The sequence below is a fragment of the Leuciscus leuciscus genome (genome assembly GCF_965113295.1).
Source record: "Leuciscus leuciscus genome assembly, contig: HAP1_SCAFFOLD_883, whole genome shotgun sequence".
Classification (NCBI taxonomy): Eukaryota; Metazoa; Chordata; class Actinopteri; order Cypriniformes; family Leuciscidae; genus Leuciscus; species Leuciscus leuciscus.
In genome coordinates this window covers 261-14,665 of record NW_028117857.1, presented here as the reverse complement: position 1 = coordinate 14,665, position 14,405 = coordinate 261, and the positions used below count along the sequence as shown (strand labels likewise).

At 38.4% G+C, this 14,405-nt stretch overlaps 1 protein-coding gene across 1 annotated transcript; it reads left to right on the top strand.

Moving 5' to 3' along the window:
• Positions 1 to 228: 228 nt before the first annotated feature.
• LOC309492055 (sucrase-isomaltase, intestinal-like) lies at positions 229 to 13,972 on the top strand (the record flags this gene model as incomplete). The annotated part of the gene is made up of 19 exons (XM_082191071.1): positions 229 to 258; positions 983 to 1,137; positions 1,789 to 1,957; positions 2,493 to 2,589; positions 3,506 to 3,618; positions 3,945 to 4,070; positions 4,724 to 4,855; positions 5,464 to 5,583; positions 6,073 to 6,135; positions 6,660 to 6,776; positions 7,150 to 7,240; positions 8,163 to 8,301; positions 8,399 to 8,532; positions 8,635 to 8,669; positions 8,873 to 8,989; positions 12,383 to 12,531; positions 12,938 to 13,022; positions 13,650 to 13,706; positions 13,848 to 13,972. 8 exons carry the CDS (start codon positions 229 to 231, stop codon positions 5,578 to 5,580), a joined length of 939 nt encoding a protein of 312 aa, XP_082047197.1. The 3' UTR covers positions 5,581 to 5,583; positions 6,073 to 6,135; positions 6,660 to 6,776; positions 7,150 to 7,240; positions 8,163 to 8,301; positions 8,399 to 8,532; positions 8,635 to 8,669; positions 8,873 to 8,989; positions 12,383 to 12,531; positions 12,938 to 13,022; positions 13,650 to 13,706; positions 13,848 to 13,972.
• Between the last annotated feature and the right edge of the window lie 433 nt (positions 13,973 to 14,405).

Genomic DNA, 14,405 nt, shown 5'->3' with positions numbered 1-14,405 from the left:
TCACACATCATTTCCAGCATTGGCATGTTTATTTTGTGATATATATGAAATGTTTTAAATAAAAAAAATGTATTTTGTGATAACTTTGTCTAATTGGTTTGTATGTCAGTAGTACTTATCTAGGATACAAATAAAATTAATCATAATCAAAATTATGAAATCTAATTTTTATTTAGTACAAATAAAAATAATTACAGTAGTGTACTGATTAGCTTCGTTTTTACAGCAATGCACTGTATTACACAATTACAGTACCATGTACTGTAAAACTGAAATGCGGTTTGGTACTGTAACTCTTAATTACAGTAACTTACTGGCAACAGTGTTGCCAGTAAGTTACTGTAAAAAACCCTTGAAAAGTCTAACAGTGTAGTTCCTATAGTGCTAGTTTAGACCGACTCTGAAGTAGGAGCTACATTAGTTCCTCCAAAAGAAGTTCTTAGAACTAAAATCGTTCCCAGTTCCTGCGGTGCGAACACGCCAAAATCTGGGAACTTCCGCCAATAGTTCTAGGAACTATGAAACGGTTCCTCCGGTGCGAAAGCCCCTAATGACTACATATACTATTTACATTCATGCATTGTGCAGACGCTTTTAGAGGTTCGGAGAAATTACTTCCTTTGGCAATAATGTGGGAGTTTTCATTGTGAAAATTTGGCAGGTCCATTTATACATTTTAAATTGGAATTTTTTATTTATTATTAACACAAACATTTTATTAGGGAAAGTGTATATTTGTATCTGCTGTCACTATTCTCTGAGGTCACTATTTATAATCACAGTATAAAATACATTTACATTCATGCATTTGGCAGACACTTTTATCCAAAGCGACTTACATTGCATTTAAGGTATACTTTGTTAAAGCGTTCCCTCTGTGTTACTAGCGCCATGCTCTATTGTTGAGCTTTTTTAAGAATTAGGAATTAAGAAAATAAATAAGAGATGAAGACTACGACTGATATTGATCCCATTAATCTAGATCTTTGACCCAGCCAATGCCCGTTACGAGGTCCCCGTTCCCCTCGAGCTTCCCGCCACACCAGAGACAGAGGAAAACAACAGACTGTACAGGGTTCAGATCCAGCACAAGCCATTCGGCATCCAAGTCATCAGAAAGGGCTCTGAAGAAGTTATGTGAGTAATAAAAGAACTGATAACAATGTAAATGTGTGCCTTGAAATGCAATGTGAGTCGCTTTGGATAAAAGCGTCTGCCAAATGCATAAATGTAAATGTTATACACCTCAATTACTCAATTACTTTATATGAATATCTGCTGTCACCTGGAGGTTAACCTTATAAAATACATTTATATTTATACATATGGCATTTATATCCATGCATTTGGCACACGCATTGCATTCAAGGTAAACTTTTTATCAATGGAATTTGATAATGTTTGAGTTACAATAAATGTTGTTTACATATTTACCTTAAATATTTTACATATTTATATATATTTATATATATTATTATATTAAATAAAATTCACTAAATAAATATATATTTTATTTATTAATTAAAATGCATGCATATAAAATAATTAGCTATATTCTATTTAAAACTAAAGGAGATTAGCATGTCAAAGTTCCCAAAGGTATTGCAACTACAAATGAACTGGAGAAAGCAAGAAAGAGGCAGTGTTTTGGAGGAGCACATGATTCCAGCTCTGAATAGCAGTGCTGATGGTGCACTTCTAGGACTATAAAAGCACAGTTTGCCTTCTTAATAAAAGGAACTTATTTTTCAGTGTTCTCAATGTGTTGTTAAATCTCTTTTCCTCTAGATGGGACTCTGCCGTGCCAGGGTTCACATTCTCCGATCAGCTCCTTCAGATCTCCACACGCCTCCCCTCAAACTATGTCTATGGTTTTGGTGAAACAGAGCATCCCACCTACAAACATGACCTCAACTTTCACACATACGGCCTGTTTGCCAAAGACCAGCCTCCAGGGGTGAGTGTCCGAACCAGTGCTGATGTTTTACCAGCGTTATATAATGTCATCTGCACTTTAAACACATCACGTTACAGCCGGCCTAATTCAGCTAAAATGTCATTTATTCCTTTGATAATATATATATTAGTGTTGTCAAGCGATTCAGTTTGATCATCTAATTAATTACACGACCAAAAGATCATTTAAAGTCATTATTGTGTTAAATGAGAAAAGCATCAAATAGACTTTACAAAAGTAGCTTTAGAAATAAATAATTTATTTTATTCAACATAAGGGTGAGTAAATGATGACAGACTTTCTTTACCCAGCTAACCGTCCTGTTATTGGCGGTCAGTTGTCTATACTGGACACACTGACAACCTTCTCTGACTCACTTCATGACACAATGGCCAGAGAAAGAGAAGCAAAAGGAGATACATGAAATAAGAGAGAGAGATATAATGACATTAACACTTAATTGTCTGTTTAACACTGAGGACAACTGAAATCACATCACAAACTCAGACTCTGATCTCTTTCTCCCCGTCTGTAGTTCAAACTGAACAGTTATGGAGTCCATCCCTTCTACATGGGTCTGGAGAAATCACGAAACGCTCACGGCGTCCTCCTGCTCAACAGCAATGCCATGGGTGAGTACAACCACACACTAAACATGTGTCTCACGGACCCACCGGACACAACCTGTGCTCAGTGCTCTAAGACCAACCTAAATACATCTAAAACCAGCCTGAGATGGTTTAAACGGGTCTAGTTGGCAGCTTGTTCGTGGACAAAAGCAATGAAGACACTTTCAAAATAATAAATTAAAGGGATAGTTCACTTTGAAATTAAATTTTGGTATGTTTTAGCTTACCTCAAGGGCATCCAAGATGTAGGTGTCTTTTTTTCCGCAGTAGTTTCAATTTTGATATTTTTAGGCTATCTACCTTAGCCAACGACATCTAGTGTATATATCTATACCCGCCCGCGCTCTCAGATCACTTGGACATGGCTGTGTTCAAGAGGTAAAAACGATATAAATACTGTTCGTTTTCTCACACAAACCGCTCGTTTCGTGTCTTAGGCCATCAATGTGTACTTACGATGGGGAATTGTTTAATTTGGACGATGGGGAATTGTTTTAATTTGGACTCTGTGCATGCTCTTTGAGACAGTGACCATAGACCTGCATTATATGACTGACAGACAAGAACGGTTTGACCTAAAAATATCAAAATTGAAACTACTGTGGAAAAAAAGACACCTACATCTTGGATGCCCTTGAGGTAAGCTAAAACATACCAAAAATGTATTTCAAAGTGAACTATCCCTTTAAAGCCTATTATTTCACCACAAATTAGAAGTTAGAAAATAAATGTATTATTCAATTTAGTTAATAAAAAATCTATCATTTTTACTATTAGTAGAGACACTGCTGCCAAACACTGTTGAGAGACGCAAAGACTGTAATACACACACGCTTATTCTCTCTCTGTGAGCTGAGGCGACACATTGAGTCAGGGATGATGTCATCCTTTTCTCTTTTTTTGCTTGTTTTGCTCTTAGATGTGACCTTCCTGCCGACTCCGGCTCTGACCTACCGCACCATCGGAGGAATCTTGGACTTCTACATGGTGATGGGACCCACTCCAGAAGCTGTGGTTCAGCAGTACACTGAGGTGTGTGTGTGTGTGTGTGTGTGTGTGTGTGTGTGTGTGTGTGTGTGTGTGTGTGTGTGTGTGTTTTATTCCTGGATTGATAAGGTTTAGCAGCTGGAGTCTCTCTCATTTCCCACAGTGAACTCAATCTAAGCAACATACAAAATAACATTGGAAAACTCACATGCATAAATTAAATACATTAATATTTATCTAAAGGAAGCTTGCTTGTAACAGACAGAAGGCACCATTAGATTATCTTAAGCCACTTGAATATTTGTTTTATGAAATGTATTTGCATAAAATGTAAAATATTTTTCTCTCGGTTTGTGCGTTTTGTTTGACAGATGATCGGCCGCCCGGTTCTTCCAGCCTATTGGTCGCTTGGATTCCAGCTTTGTCGCTATGGCTACGCCAACGATGCGGAAATCGCAGATCTTTACAATGACATGAAAGCTGCTAAAATTCCTTATGTAAGCGATCTTATCTTTTAGTGTGTGTCTTTCATTCTCCGTGTGAACGCAACAATAAACACAGTGTTGTAACTCTCACCGATCTTCAGAACTTGCATTAGAACTTCAGGAATATTGCATTTCTCGCTGTAAATACCTCAACCAGTTATTCTGCAGTGATGTGCAACTTCAGTGATGATAACACAACGTTATGTGGCCGCATTTAAACAAGGAGTGAGTCACTGAATCATTAAGTTTATCTTTTCATAAAATGCCATTAAAGTAGTATTTAGAATTGTCCATACTTTGAGCTGATGATTTGAACAAAGTACTAAAGTACTAACTAATAGTAAATTACTATTAAGTACTAAACATCGACATGTCACGACCTGCTACTGATAATGAATGATACCTCAAATGTTATGACTTGATTTTTGACAGGCAGGCCATCAAATTGTGAAAATATTCCATAGACTTTTGACTTGGGCCAGTAATTAACCACCTAGCAACCGCATAGCAACCACTTACAACATCCAACCATCATTCTGCCCGCATTTGCAGAATTAAATGTTTCCAACCAAAGCATAGCTAAGTATGCTCTAAATTACTCAATCATCTTAGAACTTCACATTTAACTTTAATGATCATAATATTTGACCTTTGATCCCTTAAAGGATGTTCAATATGCAGACATTGACTACATGGAGAGGCAGATGGATTTTACGCTGGACAAAGTGAATTTCAAGGGACTGCCTGCTCTGGTGGACCGCATGAGGGCTGAGGGGATGCGTTTCATCTTCATTTTGGTACTAAGATTTCTCAATTACCGGCAAAAAAACTTGTTTCCATAAATTGTTAAAGGATGTTGGGTAACACTTTATTTCGATAGTCCACTTTAGACATTCTACTAACTATAAGTAACTTTGCAACTACATGTCAACTAACTCTCATTAGAGGATAAGTAGACTGTCTGCTTAACATCTGCTAACTCTTTATTTTGTTGGTCCCCCAACAGATATTCTACTGACTATAAGTAACTTGGCAACTACATGTCAACTAACTCTCATTAGAGGATTAGTAGACTGTTTGCTTAATATCTGCTAACTCTTTATTTTGTTGGTCCCCCAACAGATATTCTACTGACTATAAGTAACTTGGCAGCTACAAGTCAACTTATTCTCCTAACCCGAACCCTAACACCTAACCATAACCTGTACAGTCTACTACAGCCTACTAATACTCTAATGAGAGGTAGCTGACGTAGTTGAAAAGTTACATATAGTTAGTAGAATGTCTAAAGTGGACTATCGAAATAAAGTGTAACTGGATATGGTTTAATGAGAACAGCGCTTATAAATATAGACTGATGTTTTCTGTTGCAAAACTACATGCTTTATTTGTTTGTGTGCTTCAGGACCCGGCTATAGCGGCCAATGAGACTAAAGGCTCCTATCCTGCATTTGATACCGGGATTGAAAAAGACGTTTTCATCAAATGGCCTCCTGAGCTCAGCAATGACATTGTGTGGTGAAAGGTATGACAAAAGCAAGGAGGAAGAGTATATTGATGTATTTTGAGTCAATACCTCATAGTTTTGTTGACAGTATATCTTTTGTATATAAGTTTGGAGTTCTTCATGTTCTCCGGTACCTTGAACTCTGTAGCTTTTAAAACTTTGGTGCATTCCACAAGTCCTAAACTGGAATTTTCCCAAACTCTTGCTTGGGAATAACCACTGGAAGTCAAATTAATCAAGCCATACTTCAGTAAAAAAGTTTAATTTGATGTGATCTACAAATTAGTGATGAATTAAGAGGATTCTGTTGATTATTTTCAAATGGTGGTGGAAAAATTCAGAGTTCCGAGTTAAAGTGGGAAACTTAATCTACAACGCCACATTAGTTGAAGAGATTTTTTGATTAGATGACCTGTTCATCTGATGTTTTCAGACATATACAGTATGCACTGAAAGCAGGAATGATCCAGAACCACTGATTTTAGCTTTTGTTTCTGACTGTCATAGGTGTGGCCTGATTATCCCAATGTTACTGTAGACAATTCTTTGGACTGGGATTCTCAAGTAAAGGTATCTGCCTCTCAGTTTCATTATCTTTCTCTCTCTCTCTCTCTCTCTCTCTCTCTCTCTCTCTCTCTCTCTCTCTCTCTCTCTCTCTCTCTCTCTCTCTCTCTCTCTCTCTATATATATATATATATATATATATATATATATATATAACTTTCTTTTTCTTTCTCTTTCTATCTCTCTTTAATCAGAGAACAGGACATCTTTTCTCTTGTTCCTCCATATTCAAGTTTGTTCATTCTGAAATCATCCATACACTGGGCTATACTGTAATTGCTAATACAGTCAAGTGAGATGAGTGTGACATCATAGATACTATCAAGCAATTGGCTTGTAGAAGACACACCGTCAGCTAATGAGCACATACTAGTACTATGCTATAGTAAACAAACTCAAACTTAGCCAATCAGAACACATAGCAAGTCAATCAGCACATTACTATTTTAACAAATTAGCAAACATCCAATCAGCATGTAGTAATGTTTAAAGCTAGTCCAACCTAATGTTTCTTTCATTTAAACTTTTAGCTTTTTAGATCTTTTGTGGCGTTCCCTGATTTCTTCAAGAACAGTACAGTAGAGTGGTGGGGAGAGCAGATTAAAGACTTTTACAACAACGTTGTGAAGTTTGACGGACTTTGGATCGTGAGTGGTTTGTTTTTGTCATTTTTCATGTTGGAATGAAAAGTAAAGCAATTTCGTGAATAAAAATTGTACGATATGTTCATTTGTGCCATTAAACGCTATTTTTGGTTCTTAAAACAACACATTTGTAACAATTAAATACCTCTAAAATCCAGGAAAACAACAGAGTCATAAGAATGTTGTTAAAATCCCAGCAAGGATGTTGATTCAGGAATACATCATACTTGACAAGTCATGGTGAGCTCTCCAGGAACAAGTGAAGGTTTAGCATAGCCATGCCCAATTTATATGCTCATTTGCATATCATCACTCTTTTTTTGTCCTTTTGGCTTCATTGTATGATAACACTGTCACTGTGTTTTGCTTTCTGAAGGACATGAATGAGCCGGCCAGTTTCGTGCATGGCACCGTCGGAGAGAAGTGTCTAGGGAATCAAACTTTGGAAAATCCTCCATACATGCCCCGTAAGTTCATATGAGCGCATCCTGGCATGTATACGTGGCTCCAGAGATTTTACAACACGATAGTCAACAAATACTAGCCCCTGACTAAAGATTGCATGTTTATATTAATTTAATTACTGGGAGAGGGAACTTATTCCTAATGAGCCTTTAATATATAGCCTTTTCCATGCTCAAGCACACGCATAAAGCTTTACGCAAAGCACTGGCAAAAATAATGACTATGACACTAATGACATTTTAATTGTTTATTAATAAACTAGTGTTTTCTGAGTCAGTGTCGGCTGCAAAGATGAAGTGGACGCGCCTATAGAGAGAAATGCACCTTTCATATGGATTACATAATCAGAGAGTATTTGTTAAAAGTAGACATGTCAATCTTTCTATAGATATATCTCTCATGTCTGTGAGGCGAGTATACTGAGTTTCGGTTAATTTTTGTCACATGCTCCAAAAAGAAGTTCCCGGAGACGGCAGAAAGCGCATCCTGTTTGTTTTCTTTATTTTACAGAAGCACAACGTTTTATTGATATTGTGAGTTTGCACAAATAAAAGTAGACCCTTTAGACTCAATTTCCAATGATGTATTACTCTTATCTGTATGGCCAAAAATGACGAGTATTTTACGTTGTTTCCGCTTTTACAAGAAAGAAAATGCAAATGATTGCGCTGGCGTCTCCATGTGATGCAGTAAACACACTAAACTTCAACTTCCACACTCCACACAAACACTTGGATATCTGTCTAATAATAGCACTCATTTATCTAGGTTAATGTTAGAGCGAGCGACCATGTAAAGTTACAGCTAACCAATGAATAAAGTTTTGGTCGACTAAGCCTCTTCTCTTCGACTAACATTTAGTCGAGTATTAAGGGGGCAGCCCTAACATTTACTGCCCTATGTATGTGTTTGATCTTTTCCCAGCACTGGAGTCCATGCATAGAGGTCTGAACCATAAGACTATGTGCATGAACAGCGAGCAGATCCTCGCTGATGGCACACGCGTCAAGCATTATGATGTCCACAACTTGTACGGCTGGTCTCACACCAAACCCACTTATGAGTGAGTTTTCTGTTCCTCCATATTCACTACTATAGTTATTTCTCTGTTGTTCTGGAATGTGTTTTGATTGCTGTGTGTGTTTATGTGTATTTCACAGTGCTTTGCGTAGTACCACTGGAACGAGAGGTGTGGTTATTACCCGTTCAACATACCCGTCTAGTGGTCGCTGGGCAGGACATTGGCTGGGAGACAACTACTCCAGCTGGGACCAGCTTCTGAAGTCCATCATAGGTGTGATGATGATGCTTATTGCTATTTACTGTACAGTTCAGTGTATAAACTGAATATCTGTATACATGGAAACCAAACTCTCTCTCTCTTTCTGTCTTTCAGGCATGATGGAGTTCAGCATATTTGGCATCTCTTACGTAAGTGCCTCTCTCGTCCTGTTGATTTGTCATTTGTGCTTTATTTCCTATCAAATACATTTTTTAGTTCCACTAGCAAGCAGCCATTACACTGACTCTATTTTATATATGTTATGCTTTTTATATATGAATGCTCTTGTGGCCCCGTTTTTTTTATACAGAGATCTATATTTGTGTTTCTCTCTATCACTCTCTCGTTCCAGACCGGCGCTGATATCTGTGGCTTCTTTAACCCTGCCGAATATGAGATGTGCCTGCGCTGGATGCAGCTCGGAGCTTTCTACCCGTTCTCCAGAAACCACAACACCATTAACATGCCAGTAAGAACACACACACACACACACACACACACACACACACACACACACACACACGTTAATGGACAGATTGAGGATTTCTGGACCAAAAACTTATGATTATCTTTAGGGATGTCCCGATCAGGTTTTTTTGCCCTCGAGTCCGAGTCCAAGTCATTTGATTTTGAGTATCTACCAATACAGAGTCCCGATCCGATACTTCTATAATACATAAAAAAAGAAGAAAGAAGAGCGAAAAAACCAGATCCAGGATGTTCCTTATTTTTGATTTAATTCACCTTATTTTAACATTCAACAACTCTTACAAACAGAGCACTTCTGCGAGGTAGCTTGAACAATCATTTATGTAATAAATAACATAAATTCTTCACCTTTGCAGGGCTTGAATTTTCGGTGCGTGAATGCGGGGATTGCGCATAATTTAAACCATTCCTGCACGGTTAGCTTTTATAGTGTGAGAAATTCCCGCACAAATATTTTTGCTTCATCTCAGAGCAAATGTTTAAAAAAAAGAATAATTTCACAGATGCGAGAAAAAATATGTCAAACTGTCTTTTATTTTCGAATTTAATTCGAATTTAAATCCTCAATCAGCGCTGGACCGGCTTTCTCTGTCTTCCGCTGAGCCCTGGCTGTAGACAGATCACGTTTCACGCTATCAATGCAGTCTGCGTTGCGCTGATCTTATTCACACTATCGAGTGTAGGTGCAGCATTCTATCATTTTGAGTCAAAATGAGCTGTTTGTGAAGAAATTATCCGCTTCCAAATGATGTCATTTTAATCAAGAAACTGAAACATTAAAAAACATGTTGCTCTTTATGGTGTGCGAGTGATAGAGCGCGGCAGCAACGAACCAACTGATCAGCTTACAGCGTAACAACATTGAATGCTCGGCCGAACAGCTGATCATAGGGCGCCTTATTATTTTTCATCTCCATAAATATATCTAGTAGTAAAGCTAATGAAAGGGCTATTAATCTTTTGCTGATACTTCCTTGTCATCATGGAGAGCGCAGTTCATGGTTGCATAGCAACGACCAAGGCCGCATTAATGCACGGGCTTACCTGGGCTGAAGCCCAGGGGCCTCCCAAATTCAGGGGCCTCCCATGTTCAGGTTCATGATGAGCTGAAAAGGTCATATTGTTTTAACTTGTCAGATTTTGTCGCTGTATGTCGCTAGTCGCTTGTGGGCGTTGGTAGTGCTGTCGCTCTAATGTTATTATTATGGTGCGTTCACACCAAACGCGAATAGCGCGTCTGGCGCGAGTGATTTCAGTGTTGTAAAGACGCGTTTACGCGCGTCTAGAGGTCCCGCGGCGCGAATGAGGCGAGACTGCTCGTCTGGCCACATCTATACAAAACACCACCACAAGTGATATTATACAACTATATCATTTTAATTTGACTAGGAATTAGGCTCAAAAGAAACAGTATGCTGTTGGGAGAGTGTTTTTATATTACCACACAGCAGTGTTCAGGGATTAAATAATTGACTAGATTAACGATCTACAAATTAAACTCACTCATACTGTCATAAATTACTAAAACGTCATCCGAATTTGACAAATAGGCTAATACATTTTCTTGTCCCTAATAGTCAACATAATGCACTGTAAAATGAACTGCAGCAGTGCTAAACTTGCATCATAAAACTAAAACACTCGACCTATAAATGTATGAATTAAACTCACTGAGACTGTCGACAGTTTCTTTTCCATGCATTATTTTATTATATCCATGTTTGTGGTTGGTTACAGTCAAATCATATAAAACGGTGAAATCGCCCTTGAACTCTTCTGTCTTGCCTGCACTGCACTCGAGATGGTGACGGGAGCTGAGCTCCACTGAAAGGCTTCTTTCCTATTGGTTGTCGCTCGCGAAAATCGCTTCTCATTTGTATAAAGTTGAAAATTAGTTTCTGTGTGTGGTTGTTAAATAAAGTGTCTTGTGTTTATGTGCTCAGTGATATGTTAATAACAATATTAAAATTAATAACAATATTAAAATTAAAAACAATATTAAAAAAAAAATCACTGTTGTAGTTCTCGAAAGAAACTAATGCATTTTGTGATCATGTAGATTACCTAGATAGGCTATTACACTTTTTTTAAATGAGACTCTTTAAATTGAGGGGATGGGGGGCCTACAAAACCTCTCAGCCCCGGGGCCTAACATTAGGTTAAGGCGGCTCTGGCAACGACAGACGCCACAGAGAGCAAGCGCTTGTGGAAAGAAGGAGACAGCGGTGCGGCCGCGCTTTCACTTGTTTTTCACTTGGTTTTACACATCATACGTCTTTGCAACAAAGTGATGTCATGCCGCACGCATCGCTGTTTCTGTGTGGAGTCAAAAGGGTCTAACTCTGTGCCACCGCATAACTATAGATGTGTTAAAAAATAATGAGAATATATATACATATATATCCGAGTCCTGATCGGGAGGTAACGTCCGATTCCGATCGAGTCTGAAACCACGTGATCGGGCCCGATTTCCGATCACGTGATCGGATCTGGACATCCCTAATTATCTTATTCTAAGCCTAGTGGTATTTGACCCTCTGGTGCTCTTCGCGTGTCGGGCAAAAACGACCAAATGTATTTTTTTATTTCAATGAAATTAATGTACTATATTTTAGTTTGATAATGTTTTTGATTTAATATTTTGTATTTTTAGGGGCTTTTAAGGTACTAAATTATATTTACGCTGAATTTATAATCCATTTATTCACTTTTTGAGCATAGACCTGAAAATTACATTTCCAATTTAAACTGTGGTAAATCTTGAATGCTTTAGAGCACAGACTTAAGTTTGAAAGTGAAAAAAGTTTTGAAATGTGAACTTCAAAAAAGTTACATAATTTTACTTTTATTGTTGTGAGAAATGTGCAAAAATACTATTTTCAATTTTTATATGAAATATGTTGAGTAATGTTTTACTCAAAAACTGGGAGAAAATCAAAGCCATAAATCTAAACAAGTTGTGTTAAATTTTAGCCTGATATCTCAAAAAAATGAGCTTTCAGTAAGATTTTTTTTGGCTGCAGTACCAAAAGTTTCCACTAGATGAAATTCGTCTCCCATTCAATTCCAACATGCTCATTTTTGACCGCGAGGAGCACAAGTGTGACTATTTCTTTCAGGACCATTTAACCTGTTCGAATCATACCCATGATTTTTTTGTGTGTGTTCACACAGCAAGTGGCAAAACCTTTACCAAGTTTCGTACCATTCCGATGAAGAAAAAAAAAAATTCAAATGTAACATTTTTCATTCAGAAATGATGAAGAGCATCCTTTTCAGATCCTTCATCGCTGTGCTGATGAAGCTCGCATTAGAATCTGTGCGTGTGTTCTTCAGAAGAGCTGGATGATGATGATGATGTGATCTCTGACAGAGGCAGGACCCCGTGGCCTGGGGAGAGGAGTTTGCTGCTGTGTCTCGTGATGTGCTGAATATTCGCTACACCCTCCTGCCGTATCTGTACACACTGATGTACGAAGCTCACGCTCACGGAAACACTGTGGTCAGACCCCTGCTGCACGAGTGAGTGTTTCTCAGGAGTTCACACACACACACACATGAAAATCACCCAAAACCATGAGCCAGATGTTCAGCAGAACACTCATGTTACAGTTCTCTTCTTCCATACAGAAGAAGTACATGAGAGGAAATGATGACAGAACTTCCACTGTCCCTCTAAGACCTTCGTTCTTCTTGTGCTCCTCTCTTTCCCTCCAAATATATCTTCATCACACCATCATTTCTTTCTGAAACTATTTCCAGTCCATCCTCTCGTTTCAATCACACCATACCAATCATACCAAAGCATCATGGGAATGACTAAGCAAAACTTGTGCCAAACTCTCTGTCTAACATTCTCTAAACCTGTCTCTTTTCTCTCATGATCTGCATCATGTCCAGTGTTGAGAGATCATGTTCTGTGTTGCAGGTTTGTCACAGATGAAAACACATGGAAGATCGACAGACAGTTCCTCTGGGGTCCCGCTCTTCTGATCACACCTGCTCTGGACCCGGTACTGAACACACACAAACACACACACAACTCCTCCACTATGTTCACACACACACACACACACACAACTCCACTATGTTCACACACACAAACACAACTCCACTATGTTCACACACACAACTCCACTATGTTCACACACACAACTCCACTATGTTCACACACACAACTCCACTATGTTCACACACACAACTCCACTTTGTTCACACACACAAACACAACTCCACTATGTTCACACACACACAACTCCACTATGTTCACACACACAACTCCACTTTGTTCACACACACAAACACAAGTCCACTATGTTCACACACACACACACACAACTCCACAATGTTCACACACACACAACTCCACTATGTTCACACACACACAACTCCACTATGTTCACACACACAACTCCACTTTGTTCACACACACAAACACAAGTCCACTATGTTCACACACACACACACACACAACTCCACAATGTTCACACACACACAACTCCACTATGTTCACACACACACAACTCCACTATGTTCACACACACAACTCCACTATGTTCACGCTGCAAGCCAGTAGTCATGTTTAAGTTCATTTTAAATAATAATAATAATGAATTTCTCATTGACTTTGTTTTGTGAAGGGTGTAACTGTGGTCAGGGGCTACGTGCCAAACGCCCGCTGGTACGATTACCACACGGTAAGCATTTCATCTGCAAGATTTTAGCATCATGTCAACTAAAGAAGCAGTTATAATGCAGCTGGCTTCCAAACTCATTCAGCCTGCGATACTTTCTGTATATTGGGTTCTCTTGTCTCTTGTATGTGATGTATCCACCAGGGTGAAGCTGTTGGAGTGCGAGGACAGTTTGTGGATATGGATGCACCATTATGGAAAATGAACCTGCATGTGAGAGGAGGACACGTCCTGCCCTGGCAGAAAGCAGAGAACAACACACACTACAGGTCAACAAGCTAACCGCCATCTTTATTAAGACTTCTGACATTTCTCTAGAGTGGTGTTTCTTTTCACTTTCGAAAGGTTTCTTGCTCCAAAAACAGTAAAAAAAAAAAGAATGCATGTCCATATTCCACTCTCTGTGTGTGTGTTCACATTGTTGTTTATCAAGATGACCATGTTTCTGATCACTGAAGAAATATTAAAGTGCCCCTATTATGCTTTATCAGAAATGACCTTTCATGTAGTGTGTAATAAAGCTGTTTGTGAATGTAAAATCGCTGTAAAGTTTCAGAGATCAAAGTGCAGATACATTTTGTCTCTCAAAAGAAAGAAGCGATTCTGAACTGAAACTAATCATCAGTAATCTCACTTCCTGCTGAATCTACGTAGGTTTGTAACTAATTTGCATAATGCCAGCCTATGGTCTTCATTGGCTGA